This window comes from Lactuca sativa, chromosome 1 (assembly GCF_002870075.4).
Source record: "Lactuca sativa cultivar Salinas chromosome 1, Lsat_Salinas_v11, whole genome shotgun sequence".
Classification (NCBI taxonomy): Eukaryota; Viridiplantae; Streptophyta; class Magnoliopsida; order Asterales; family Asteraceae; genus Lactuca; species Lactuca sativa.
In genome coordinates this window covers 173,579,334-173,594,804 of record NC_056623.2, presented here as the reverse complement: position 1 = coordinate 173,594,804, position 15,471 = coordinate 173,579,334, and the positions used below count along the sequence as shown (strand labels likewise).

At 33.3% G+C, this 15,471-nt stretch overlaps 1 protein-coding gene across 1 annotated transcript; it reads left to right on the top strand.

Annotated features, from left to right (window-relative positions):
• The first annotated feature begins 3,570 nt into the window (after nucleotides 1–3,570).
• On the top strand, nucleotides 3,571–5,860 carry LOC111906665 (uncharacterized). Its single transcript, XM_023902445.3, has 7 exons — nucleotides 3,571–3,789; nucleotides 3,921–4,021; nucleotides 4,536–4,604; nucleotides 4,733–4,791; nucleotides 4,983–5,043; nucleotides 5,122–5,175; nucleotides 5,539–5,860. Exons 1-7 carry the CDS (start codon nucleotides 3,615–3,617, stop codon nucleotides 5,818–5,820), a joined length of 801 nt encoding a protein of 266 aa, XP_023758213.1. The 5' UTR covers nucleotides 3,571–3,614; the 3' UTR covers nucleotides 5,821–5,860.
• The last annotated feature ends 9,611 nt before the right edge of the window (nucleotides 5,861–15,471 follow it).

Here is a 15,471-nt window from a genome sequence, read left to right as displayed (position 1 = left end):
CACAGCCTCTAAACCCACAACCAGATCGGATAGCAAGGAATCTCCGCCTGAGGAACCCAATGATGATGGAGCAAGTGGAAAAAGAACTGGCGACAATTCGAACCGAATCTGACTAGAAGATGACGGCAATGAAGGCATAGGAGAAGGAAAAACATATGCAACTCATGTCGGTGCTTCTCAAACTTAATCATCAACCACCAACATCAGTCACCGCTGCTACTACCTCCATGGTCGCCACGACACCATCCTCACCACCAGGTATGCACCAATCGACATCTCTCCCACCATATTTTCCTCCTGTATCCATTCAACAATTGGCTCCGTCTGCATCCCTCCATCAATCAACGACCACCGGGCTGCCACCAGTTACCCATTCACATTCCAGGGGCACCACCGTTCTAGTCACCAACAACATCGTTGTTGTCCTCAATACCTCACGTAACTCAATCCCGACCTTCAAATTAATGTTGTCCTCAATACCTCACATAACACAATCCCAGCCTTCAAATAAAATAACATTTGCACCACCAAGTATGGGCCCATAAACTCAAACTCAAAATATGTCATCCTAATTTACATATGCTCCAGTTGACACGACAATTCTTGTTCACATGACAACCCCTATTCCCTGGTATACCCAAACAGGGGTTTCCGGTCAGCCACAGTCACGTTTCCAATGACATTCGTCCAACACCAGCCATTCTTTGTTGCCAATTAGGATGAACCGTCCTTCAGAACCCATAAATTTTTCTCGGGCGGTATTATTCTTACAATCGCGGGGGATCGGAAGAAGAAGAAATCAATTAACATTACTGAAAACAGTCCCCGTATGGTACCTATTACAGATACCCAACCACCATGCCCATGGAAGATGGTGGAACTCCAACCCACATTACCGATTACGGAAATTAAAGATGCCCTTGTTCGAAGGAGAAGAAGTGTTTGAATGGGTTCATAAAGCAGAACGTTTCTTTCAAATGCAAGGGCTGATGAATTCTAGTGAACAACTTCGAGTTCTAGTTTTATGTTTGGAAGGACCCGAACTATCATGGTTTCTTTGGAGTTACCAACGAACCCCATTCCAATCATGGGAGGAGTTGAAGGTCGGGTTACTAGATAGGTTTCAAAGCTCTCGAGACGGTAACTTACACCAATAATTCCTCACTATTAAACAAGAGGGGTCGGTTCGAGATTATGTATGCATTTTCGAAAAAATGGCGGATGATCTTAAAAATGTGTCGGAGGAGATATTAGAAGATACATTTATTAAAGGGATGAAACTAGATTTACAAACTTTGATAAAGACGAGGCAACCGATGGGCTTAAAACAAGCCATTAAGTTAGCACTCGTGTTTGCGATTCGGAACTAACGTGAAAACTTCTTTTCGGGTGACGGAGAATGAAGAATCCAAAACGGCACCACAAACACTAAGGAAGGCGGAGTAAACCGAGCACCCTACAGAAAAATGAAAAATGTTGAATTTTCTGATAAAAAGCAAAAGGGTTGTATTTTTCGTTGTGACAGTAAGTTTGGTCCCGGCCATAAATGTTTGGATAAATCATTGCAAATTTTAATAGTTGGGGAGGAGGATGAAGAGGAGTGCGAAGAAGGGGAAGAGCTAGTAGAATTAGATATGATGCCGTTATCGACAAGCTTAGTCATGGGGATAACCACACCCCACACCATGAAACTCAGGGGTAAAGTTAGAGGGCGTGAAGTGCTGGTTCTTATTAAGTGCGGCACAACACATATTTTTCTATCTGTCAAAATGGTGGTCCCTATTGGTCTTGTTATAAAAGGAAAAAGCCTACGGGAGTGATGATAGGAAACGGGAAATTTGATAAATCCTATGGCACGTGTAAGGATGTATCCTTAGCTTTACAAGGTTTGCAAATTACTAGCGACTTTTTTCCCTTGGAATTAGGAAGTAATGATGTGATCTTAGGAATGAACTGGCTATGTACTTTGGACGATACGTGTGTAAACTAAAAAGAACTAACCATGTCTTTTGTTGAAAACGGGAAACGGGTCACATTGCAGGGTGATCTGGGACTTAACCGAACTAAAACTTCATTTCGAGCATTAGTGCGAGCCATTGCTGATACAAACACCAAGAACAAGTTGGAGGAATATGGGAGAGAGGCTAGAGATACTAATTTTCGGTTGGAACTCTTCTTAGGATTTCAAGTGGCCAAAAATAAGATTCCCCAAGGGTTCCTTATATAGCTAAGGTATTAAGGTTTCAGTCAAATACCTAATTTGGTTGTTTAGGCCTTAAGCATCCCATATGATCCTTCCAGAACACCCTATTGATGAATTCTATGTGGGCTTCCACAAGAATTTCGTCCATCCCTTAACTTAGGGATCCACAACCCATTTTGCAATTATCTTATAATTACAATATTAGTCCCCTTAATTTAATTAATCTCTTTTGACCACAAAATTAATTCTAAATTAATTTTTGACCAATATTAATTAAATAATATGATTTCTCTTTTAATATATTATTCCTATAATATATTAATAAATCATAATTAACCTCTTTCTCCATAATTCATCCAGTCAAGTTGCTTTAGTGAAGGCAACCCAAAAGTATCATGCTACTATCGGGTCAAGTACATACCAATTATAGTTATGGGCTTAGACGCCTAATCCAACAACAAAACCTCTACACATGTTCTACACGACAATATATCCATTTAAATATTCATATTTTAAATTCAACTTTAAATAATATTCAAATTTAATTAATTAAATATTCAGATTTAAACACTTGACTTGCCTCTTCATACCTTTTCAACTTTTATTTTTTCCAAGTGTTTTTTTAGAAATTTAGTATAAATTGATTTTTTTTAAACTTTGATTTTTTTTAAACTTTGATTTACAGATTTGATACAATTCATTTTTATAGTTTCCATAATTTTTTTATAACTTTTTTTTTAAATTTTGATTTTTTTTAAATTTTTTTACCGTTTTTTTAATAATATTTTCAGTTTCGGTTGCATCTTTTTTTAATATGTGTTATTATTTTACGAATTTTGTAGACATTATTTGCAATATTTTCTTAATTTTATTATTATTATTTTTTTATGTTCTTCAAAATTAGTTTTTTCTAAAAAAAACTGATAATATATATATATATATATATATATATATATATATATATATATATATATATATATATATATATATTTTAAGAACTTTTATATTTTGGTTTTTACATGTTCTTTTTAATATTATTTCAATCTTTCAAAACTAAAATTATTAAAATTTCGGTATTGAGAACTATTTTCAATTTTGTAAAATCAGTTTTAAATTACAGTTTACTGCAACAGTCTGCAAATGTTAAAAAACAAACAATTTTCTTATTACAGGCTACAACCGTTTGGTCCATCTCTTCTTCTACAAAGAGTTACAGAGGTGATCCGCATACTTCATGAATTTTGGTTTCGAAAAAACAAACACCTAAGTTGAAAGGAGAAGGACTAAGTTGAAAGTAATAATAATCTGGGGACCAAAGTTGGTAGAAGACAATAACTTAGCTCTTGAATAAAAAATCATTCTTTCCATAGCATTGGCCCTAACACACAAGAGATAGGACGCAGAGCATAAAATGGAGACAACAGCAGGTTTTAAAACCCTAGGTTTTATGACGACGCCATGTTACATCCACTGTTCAGGAATAGCTCCATTTCGTCGTTGCCCATCTTTCTTGCTTAAATTCAAAAATAAATTCAACTCCCCGCTCTCTCATTACTCCTCTCGCTCGTCTCCCCTTTGTTCACTGTGTATACCCCTTTCTCGCTCTCAGCATCATACTTAATTTAATTAGTTAGGACTGTAGTCGATTTTCGAGGATGCGGAGTTATTTAAAGCTTAGTTTTGATGAATTACAAGTAGCATTTTGTGTATTTTGCAGCTGAAAATTCGACTGGGGATTCATTGGTTAGTGGGATTGGTGTGGCGGGAAGCAAGGTGTCCGAGGGTAAACTTCTTCAAGTTGTTTTGGTTTCTCCACAGGTAAACTTATTGCTTCAGTTCGTACTAAAAATAAACACTATTTCGGCCAGCTGAGGTGTTCGGAATCCACCCTGATAACTCCATTGCCTTTTAATCTGTCTAATAATAATTATATTAGTAATATCTTTAAAGATATATTACATAAATCTTTATTATATAAACATTTTGGACTAAGTTGTTTGTAAGACTAGGTTTGAGGGTGTTTGCATTTTGTTCTTTTTCCACAGGAAATGTTTTCATAAACAACGCCTTTAGAAATCAGAATAGAAAATGATGAATAGTAATCTTGCTGTAGTTTTGCACATGAGCATTGGATTTTGTTAAAAAACAAGCATAATGTAATAGATACAAACCTGAAGGAACCTCTAAACAGTAGTATTGCTTTGTTACATTACACTTGTACTATGTAGAAGTGTAAAATTAGTCATGATATTATGTTTGATAAGTTTGATTGTTTGTACTTTTTGAGTTGATCCAGCATTATTGCTTTTGAAATTTCTATGATCTGTTGCAGATTCCTGGAAACACTGGGTGCATTGCTAGAAGCTGTGCAGCTTCAGGTGTTGGGCTACACCTGGTTGAGGTAAGCACATCAGCTTTTGTTGTCCTAAGTTTATTTTACAATTTAGCTTAGAAAATATATTAAACAAAAGTCGGTTTATTTACAACTTACATTGTTTAATAAAATGGTCAAACTTTTTCCTCCTTCAGCCACTGGGATTTGAGGTGGATGATACAAAGCTAAAGCGGGCTGGACTTGATTACTGGCCGTATCCTACCATCAAAATTGTTCATTTGATGGGAATGAAATTAGATTAGAATCTTATTTTTAAAAATTAACTCGTACATATGGTTTTATTATATACTCTTATATTTGTGTTTTTAACCAACTCATTTCAGTAATCATTACATTGTTTATTCCATTTTATCCAGAATGTTGTTTCCTTAATCTTTACATCAGATATGTAGTTGTTAAAGTGCACAGCTCATGGGCAGATTTTCGAGACTATTTCAAGCAACAGGTAGTTATTTTTTTTAAAAGCTTTTCTTCAGCTGTTATTCACTTATTCTCTTATAACTTCAATCATTTGTGATAACAGAAAGGTGAAAAAAGGTTGCTGGCATTTACTAAAAGAGGGACAAACATTCATTCTGTAAGTCACCAAGACTCCTATTATTTGGGCTGGGTTGGGTTCAACAAAAATAAATAAATAATTAATTTGTCTATTATAGCATCCTTGTTTTGTTTTGTTTTCTTCCTATAATAAATAAATAACATCGTAATTTGAGAAATCTATAGCAATGTCATCGAAATACAAAGCAAATTGGGTAGGTCTTTCAAAGTATGATTGAAATTGAAACTACAATGCTATAGTTAATACTAAGGAGGGAGTTTGTATTTAAAAAAACTGAAATTACAATGTTATCATTATATTTGTTGTAATAGGAAAAAAAAAATGAAAGTAGGACGTTATAATAAACAAATTGGTATATATAAATTATAAAATCTCGTGCAGGATTTCTCGTATCGGAGAGGGGACTGGCTCGTATTTGGGTCAGAAACCACGGGCCTACCACCGGAAGCTTTGGTTGACTGCAAAAGTGAAGCACTTGGTGGCGGTTTGATTAAAATTCCAATGATTGAAACTTATGTAAGATGTCTTAATCTATCTGTTAGTGTCGGCATTGGTTTGTATGAAGCTTCACGACAATTAAACTATGAGCAGCTTCAACCCCATTCCCATAACCAACCGTGTCATGATACTCGCGTACCTTTTACCGAAGATGTTTTTGCATAAATTCATGAAATTAAACAGACGACTGTTGATTCTTCTTCTATTACCTAAGAATTACTATGTGGTGAGAGGTTAAATCAGAGGAAATACTCAAATACATAACCATTTTTTGACTGAACAAAATTTTTCAAAGTAAATTTCAATCTTTTAATTTTGTAAATTTTCAAAACAGACAGAGTAAGTAGTATGTATCTAGTATGTGTAATTTTGTAAGAACAGAAATATATGAAAATAAGATGGGTGATATAATTAACAAATAAACACAACTGTTATTTCTTGCACTTATACTGCTTTTGGCATTCTGCCCTACCTATAGTTGTATCTAGTATTGTGTCTCCTGCGACAATTTTTAATCTGTTTTGTCTTATTTCAAATAATTTAACAGACTAAGCTAATGATTTCTTGTATATGGAAAACCATACATGCGCTTCTTAATCTTATTAGAAAAAGTTCTATTGCGAGAGGGATTAATTCTAACCTCAAGAAAGATACAAATTTGTAAGAGAATATGAAGTTGGATGACAAGTGCTTCATAGGTTAATACGGCGACAAATTTGTATAGAAAGTATTAAATTTGATTTCTTATTGACAATGTGCCTATAACCTATAAGGTCAGTTTCTGGTTTGATGTCCAGTTGTACACTATTTCATTATGTTTTAACAATGGACAAATTATTGGAAACCAACATCAATTAAAAACCAAAATAACATAACAAAAAAGGTACACACCAAGATGTAAAACAGTGTAGATAAAATAAACCAGCTGCAACCTATAGCTTCCATTGACATGCAAACATATTGTAGAATAATGAATGCTTGTTGCACTATAACATTAGTAGAAAGTATACGTTCAGTCCATCCCCAAATTGAAACGCTACTTAATGGTTAAGGTTTTATAAAAGCCGAAACTTATTCAACTAGTGCACTTAGAGTTTTTCTTCTTTCAATACTAGTTTCAGGATCTGATCACATCATATTATTACTGTTTACAAGATTAATGATAAGGATATTGACTCTTATGTTGCTTCTTGGTAGCCGGACAATGGTCAATTCAACAACCTGGTGATATTGAGCGGATTGAGAATATGGATATTGCTCAGAAAATTAAAGAAAGTTAAATTGAAATGGTGTGCCGAAAGGGAGGAAAATACCAAAAAATTTCATGGTACTTTGAAAAGAAAAATGAGAGTGATGACTAAGGCAAGGGTGGACCTAAGTGGTTCCTAGGTGTGTGTATGAGGGGGGGGAGTGGGGGGGGGGGGGGGGGGAGGGGTTGGGTCACTACTCCATTTCATGCAATGTCTTTAAAATTAGTGTCACTACTATTATATATGTCAAAATATATATATATATATATATATATATATATATATATATATATATATATATATATATATATATATATATATATATATATATATATATATATAACATGGTGCCACTATTATTTAAATTTATGCGTTCGCCACGGTAGATGGCCATTAAATTGTGTAAAAAAAGGAGGGAAGTTGGATTGCGATTCCTACTAAAGTCAAAGCTGTGTTTTTTGATCATCTAAAAAAAATTCCAACGGTTCATGAGGGTCCTATCCAAAACCGAAGCTTCAAGTTCAAGAGCAAAAGTTCACTGCAAATGACAACGTTAGAGGAAGGGTTCTCAAATACATGAAATCATAGAGACAGTTTGGACCAAAGAGCTTCTAGCCTAGCGGTATAGCGGTACACAGCTTCTAGCCTAGCGGTATATAACATGGTGCCACTATTATTTAAATTTATGCGTTTGCCACGGTAGATGGCCATTAAATTGTGTAAAAAAAGGAGGGAAGTTGGATTACGATTCCTACTGAAGTCAAAGCTGTGTTTTTTGATCATTAAAAAAAAAAAATTTCAACGGTTCACGGGGGGTCCTATCCAAAACTGAAGCTTTAGGTTCAAGAGCATAAGTTCGCTGCAAATGACAACGTTAGAGGAAGGGTTCTCGATACATGAAATCATAGAGACAGTTTGGACCAAAGAGCTTCTAGCCTAGCGGTATCCAGTGTTTTTCTCTCTCCTTGAGGTCGAGGGTTAAAGTCTCGTTAGGGACATAGGTGGAGATTTAGGAGTAGAATAGATTTGCCGTTCAAAAAAAAAAAAGGCAGTTTGGGTTGTGGTGGTAACAAAGCTCCACGTCTCGATGGGTTGTAATTCTTCATTTATAACCATGTTTCCAAAGGTTGAGAGACCGTTGTTGATTATAGATTATAGGCCTATGTATCCATTTGATATGATGTCATAAGAATATAGCTGGTTCTTGGCTTCTTGCCAACCAGTTAGCTAGAGTAGTCGATTATGTCATAAGTATGGAGTAGTCAGCTTTGTTTAAAGGGATGTCGATTTTGGATGAGCCTTTAATCATGAATAAGATGATCTAGTGGTACAAACGAAGGAAGAAAATACTACTTTTGTAAATCTTATGACTCGTTAAGTTGGAATTATTTATTACAAGTGATGACGTTTCTAGGTTTTGATAAGAGGTGGGGTAGGTGGATAAATGTGATTTTGGTCTCTAATTAATGTGATTTTGGTCTCTGATAGTTTCTTATAGTTTCTTATAAATAATAACATATGTCTTGGTCAATGCTATTCCATCTAAATAGTTTCTTATAAATAATATATTTGTGACAACTTATTATTGTTGTGACCATGTGACAACTTATTATTGTTGTGACCATATATGATCATATGTTATTAGTGAATATAATTCTAACATGATTCTTGGGCATAAAGATCTAACAATCTCTTACTTGCATAAGACTCATGATAGATTGATATAGACAGTGGTGAACGTCTAACACTACTTCAATGCTTCTAACAACATGCGAAGAAATGTCATTCAACAACATCCAATTCCTAAAAAGCTCAAAGCTCCAATTGATGTATAAGGTAAGTTATCAGTTATTCTGTTGTTACAAACATAATGTTGAACATGAGATATAGATCGCAATAAATCTTATTAACATTCAACTTTTAGTAAGGCGCCTTAGATGTCGAACTTTCAATACTAATAGGAACAAATCCCTTCTTCACTACATATGTCTCTTATGTAGTTCATATTATACCTAATAATAACCTTAATAACTGTCCGATCAAAAAATAACATTTAACCATATCAAAATATAATAATTCCCCACACTCAAATTCCTTATATGTATCTCAGGTTTAAGAATAAAAATATATTAATGTTACCAAGCATCACTCATGAAAGAGATCCATGAAGTGATCTTGAAATGGGTCATGTATAATACATGTTTTCTAACAAGTATCTATGAACTTGGCTACAACACTTTGTCTACTCTCATCTTCTGAAAGTCAACCAATCAAATTTTTATTAGTCTTACCTCATAGTTGTTCCCACAACTATAACTAGGGATGAGTGTTTGGACTGAATAACCGAACCGAAACCGAAACCAAATTAGGACCGAATAAGCTATCCGGTTTGGTTCTCAGTTTTGTATTTTATGCTTATTTAGTTCTTGGGTTCAATCGGTCCGGTTTAACTGAATAAAGGCTTAGTCGGTTTTAAAGGAACCGGAACTGGAACTGGAAATTGAAAAGTTTTTGGCAAGCTTGATGGTAAAGGTAACTCCATATTTCATTCCATTGTTATATATATATATATATATATATATATATATATATATATATATATATATATATATATATATATATAATTTTAATCATATTTGTAGATTTTTAAGACAACTTTTAACTGTTATAACGTGTTTGTTATTTTTCCGATTTGCCCAATTTGTTTTCCAGCTTGTAGTTCACAATGTTTGTAGTTTACAATACTTGTAGTTCACAATTTAACATAACAATTTTTATGTTATTGTTGGATATGTTATTTTTGGTTCTATATTCAATGAGATACATGCCCCTAAGCAACAACTATTGAATAGGGGTGACATTGGGTTAGTTTTGACCTAAAACTGAACCCAAACCAACAAGCTTCGATTTTAAAAAACTAAACCCAAACTCAAACCAAAACCAATGGGTTCGGTTTCTTAGTATTCCTTGAGTTCGGTTTTGGGTTTAAACCAAATCAAACCGATTTCTAGTTTTTGCTTAGTAAAAGACTTTATTATATAGAGTAAGATTTTTGTTTGAGTTTCATCCCAACTTCGATGTGGGACTTCTCTCAATTGATACGTAAAAGAGATAGAATTACCCTCTCTATTATAAGAAGAAAGTTGTGCATCGGTTTAATCTCATGGGGGATGTGGTACGAAGTTTGAGATTTTAAGAAAATAAGTTTGTGGGTGCGCCTCTCCTTTCAAAATAAAAGTTGCGATAAATGGAAGCCAAAAATCGAACATGGGACGTAAGGGATGGAGGTCCGAACAACCTTTAACTATTGGAACAAGCCTGTTTTTATGTTTTTATTTCACAGAATGTGTGTGAGTATATATATATATATATATATATATATATATATATATATATATATATATATATATATATATTCTAATAAAAGAATATGTTTATTTTTCTTCTGCTATGTGTCATTCTATGAGACATCTTAATTAATATAATGCCACTTGTCAACCTATTGATTCTCCATTTCAAATTTCAAATTTAAATTTTTTGACTCTAATTACATTAAATTAATAACATTATAATAAAAATTAAAATCAAATTAATACATATTACAAGGTCACATATTTATTTAAATCAACGATTATAATTTTATATAACTAAAAAATATTTCTTAATTAATAATTTATTTAAAATAACTGATTAATAATTTTGAATTTTTAGTATGAAGGTTTAATTAATTTTGTAATCGTAGTTCCCACGGGTTATAAACTAACATATATATATATATATATATATATATATATATATATATATATATATATATATATATATATATATATAATTGGTTCGGTTTGGGTTTGCTTCATTTCATATATTTACAAAACCGAACCCAAACTGATTTTTTCGGTTTTAAGAAATATAAAACCAAAAGCGACGATAATTGCTCAATTTCCCCGATTTGGTTTATTCGTTTTTTCGGTGTTTTGGTTCATTTCGATCCTTAAACATATAGTACATGCTTTTCCGTTAATAATCGAACTGAACCGATAATACCCTAACCAAACCAGATATTGGTATGATCTCGTTTTCGGTTCCTACTTTTCGTCTAATGCTGTTTTCAATTTATTTGGTTCCAGTCCGGTTTCGGACCAAATACTTCCCTAACTATACCCAACTATGAAACTTTTTAGAATAACAAGATTATTCATGGATTAAACATGTTAATATAGACTACAACAAATATTAATAAAAACATTATATATTAATATACCATAACAAATACAATAGTTGTTGTTATAGTGTTCTAATATCTAAATACTAAATCTAAATCACATCTTGTTACTAGAATAACGAAATCCTAAGCTTAAGCATGACCTTTCGTGCTTAGCTTATGGATGGGATTCATGAATGTCCAACTTAATTATAATATGTGTGAATTCTACGAATAAAATCATATTTTTAGTTAACTTTATTCCAAATATAGTTAAATATTTGGAGAACATGATTGGTGTTCTAATATGACAGAGTCTTTAGCTGGAGTAAATGCATTCTCGTTGTCACAAAATATTTCTAGGTGATCTTTAAATCGAAGGACTTATCCTAGTTTTTCAATGAAGTTCTTCATCTAATCGTATTAAATTTGCAACTTCCAAAGCAACCCTTGAATCTAGATTATTTTTACTAAATTTGCATATCCCTTTCAATCTAATGATACTGCCAAAAGATACCAAAGACCTCAAATCATTGAGTAATGCCCATACTGGATGTTTTGACCCACAAGTGTGCTTCTCGTAATCTCAATAACTGGGTTGTCGTGAGTGTAAATGTCCGTCGAGTGGAGCGTGATGATGTGAGGTGGTCCAATGATGTATTGTGGAATTTTAGGGATTTATGAATTCATTACATCATCGAGGGAGGAGTATGATTCAATAGTCGTAGAGGGAAAGGGAGGTAAAAGGTTTGCTTTCACACAAATTTGAGAATGGGAGTGAGTGGAGGAGAGTCGACGAACATGGGTGAGGTTTCGGTGGTTGCCATGGTTATTCAGAGCGGTGGTGATGTTGTTAGGTTCTCGAACAGGGAAGCGACGCAGTTGGCCAGTGATGGTGTTACGAAGGATAGAAACAGAGGGGAAGGGAGAGATGAGAGATGGGATAAAGTAGAGTAGAGAGAACATACCTGAAAGCCGACATTGATGCAGTGGTGTAATGCGATGGTGGCGAGAAGATGAAACACAGAGTTTCTTTGTAAGTGCGTTTATATGTTTTTCAAACAAACAGTGAAGTTGGCCTGGACTTTTACTTGTAACTAGGAAAGTATCACCCCTGCGTTGTGGGGGTTAGTTGCTATTAGTTATGTGTTTTGATGTTCTGAAAGTTTCTCTTTGTGAGTCGTTATAACCATGTTTCATATGATATTAGTGAATCGTTCCTGAATTTTTTTTTTTTGTAAAGTTTTTATGCCTTTTATGTTATCACATTTATCTTTTTCTAGAAAATGAGTGTTTTATTAATAAAATGTAACGTATATGAACGTGTTTATGATTAGGATGAATCATATACAGACCAGGTTGGTAAATATCATCACTTTTAAGTATTAGTGACCCGTTCCTAAATTTTTTAATAATGTTTTTATAGTTTTTATGAGAATCCTTTTGTTGATCGAATAAGCATTTTAGTAGTCAAATGTAAGAGACAAACAAAATAGATAATACCAACTTATTTATGATTAGGATCAATCACATACAAACATCATCACGTTTATTGATGCTAGCACAAGATTAGTATGCAAAAGAGAGTCGGTCCCTATCTGAAGAGTAGATGCTTACGCATAGCCGTCCGGGAGCTCTTTCATGATGGTTTTGTATACCATATTGAAAACTGTAAGATATTAAAAAAGAAAGAGAAATAAGAGTGACAAATGTTGCCTACTCGGATCACAAAAGAAGAAGAACTTATATGCAACTATGTGGCAATACATTTGAACAAATTTTGTAGGCATGTCACAAAGTCGAGCCAAATTAGGAATAAGACCTCTGATATAAGCCTCCATTTCATGTCATACAAATATACAATGCTCATAAAAATTAAAATTAAACTAAAATTTTAAGAAACATGATTAATTTCGACTAAATCAATAATAATGAAGAAACAATACAAGGTTACATACATAAGGTTGAATGAAACCATCATAATCCTCATCAAGTTCACTCATATCAATTCTGGCTTGAGTATAAGAAACCTATACATTGTAAATAATATGTTTTTTTTATTAAAAGTTAAACTTCTACTGGAAATTTGTATAAATTGATATCATAAAATCTCACCATGCGCATTACGCACAGATAAAAAGGAAGAATGAGAATCCTTCCTAATTCATCTTTTCCAAATTTCATGAAATTTGAAGGGCTGAAGAAACAGTAACACTTTGATATAGTTTTTCTGTACATAGAGAAGCAATTTGGCAAAAGTCTTTCATAATTCACCTGTAGATTATTTTGAAACAATAAATAGTTAAATTTCACAATATAAGCAAAATAAATGTGAGCATTTTTCTTTAATAAAGTACCTTTTCAGAACAAGTGGCTGAATCAATCAGATAATTTCTCTTAAGATAAGCCATATAGCATCCATGTCAGTTGAGTTTAACAAAATATCAGATTGCTTCTTCAATTAAGAATAAACAAAAAAAAATAAAAATAAAGCTAATGATAAACAAATCTACATCAAGACAACATATAATTGCTTAAGATTATATATACACCTTTAAAAAGCGATACTTTGCCAACTTCTGAACTGTATGTCTAATGGAGCCATCCTCAAGTTTCTGAACAAATAAGAATTAAAAAGTTTATCAAAAAATGACCAAAGATCGGAAACACAACATTATCTTCTTATGCATGCAATAGCAATAAAGAATGGACAAACTTTCAATATTTTTACAAGAAAACAAACAATCAAGATTCAAGATGTAAACCCTTTCCTAGAAACTTGGAATTAAGCCCGACTTTTGCACTCTTTCGCTGCTTCTCTTTAAAAATATTAAGCAATATTTTTTTTTAAATTCTAAAGTAGTTAATAAAAACATTAAAATATCATTTGTTAAGTTTTACAATAAAGTTTTTACCTTTAACATCAACGATTTGTTCCTGCTGGGCACCTCCGTCCACCATGTACGTTTCAACCATGCCATCATCAACTCATTGGGAAAACCATATAAATCAACAAAAAAGATTATTTAAAAATAGTCTACTCACCATCAGAATGGCACTAGTCTTGAAAGAGCCAAGTGAAAGCATTTCAACAACCTATTAAAAAAAGGGTTTTAATTCCATGTTATGATGAATAAAACTCACATTATATACTGAAATGAAGTAAGTAAGACATTACTTGAATGCAATTTCCAAGACCGAAAATATTGTTAGCATGCCAATGTATTTATAAATTATATAGTAAATTCACCTGCAGCTTTTGCCATTGGTAATCTTGATGAGAAAAATATTCTCTAATATCGATAGATTCAATCAGATATCAATGAAACGAAAACAAGTAATAGAAAACGATAAACACCAAGTTGAATCAAATGAGTGTCGAATGATTCATATGCTCCACTTCAGAAGAATTCAATGAGAATTGCTACTGTAGAGGTAGACTAGGGTTACAGTACACGATAAGTAAAATAATAATCAAGAAGCGTAACAAATATAATGCACGCGTGCACTATATATATACTAAACCATAAAACAAAACACGGCTGGACAGGCCCAGACCGAGTATACATATGGACCGAAGATCTAAGCCCAAAGACGCAACTTCTTAGACTCAACAATCTCCCCCTTTGTGTCAATTGGGGCGAGAGATCAAGTTGGTTTAGCAAGAGTGCTTTTCTTCACCGTCTTAAATAACATGGGTATGATGGAAAGAAGAGTTTGGAGAAACGAAATGTACCACCGAAGCATATCCGTAAAGTTCTTCTTATCACTTTCACTATTTAGTTTGCACCTGTGTATGATATCAATAATATTCTCCAAACATGTAGTGGAGAACAGGTGTTTATCGTCGAGAGCGAACACAAATCTTTGATCTTTGCCTCTAGTGAACATGACGATGTTATGCTTAGAATCAATTTTGCCCATATGTATTCTGTTCGCATCACTAGTCTTCCCAATCGGTTTGACAGTTGGCTTCTTCCTTAAAACACTTGCAATCTCTTGACCCATCTTTGCAACCTCCATGATGTAAGAGGCTAACATTCACTTTTTGTGAGTAATAAGCGGCTCATACTGTTGCTGTTCAGTCAGCAAAATGTTGTTGAGAATGATCCAATCAAGTGGATTCAGATTTGGTAGATAAACCAATGAGATCATATGGACCGAATTGTCTGATCCTAGGGTTACTTTGAATTTGACATTTATAAACAAACCCCCAAGAGTCGGTTTCAACACCTTAACTAAAGTAATCTTTTGAGCGCTCCACGTTAGGTATTGAGGTTGAGAGAATTGAAGATAGTAATTGATTAGTTCTTGATCAACCTTCAGATCAGGAGAAGGAACGTTGACAATTGAACCGAAACAATG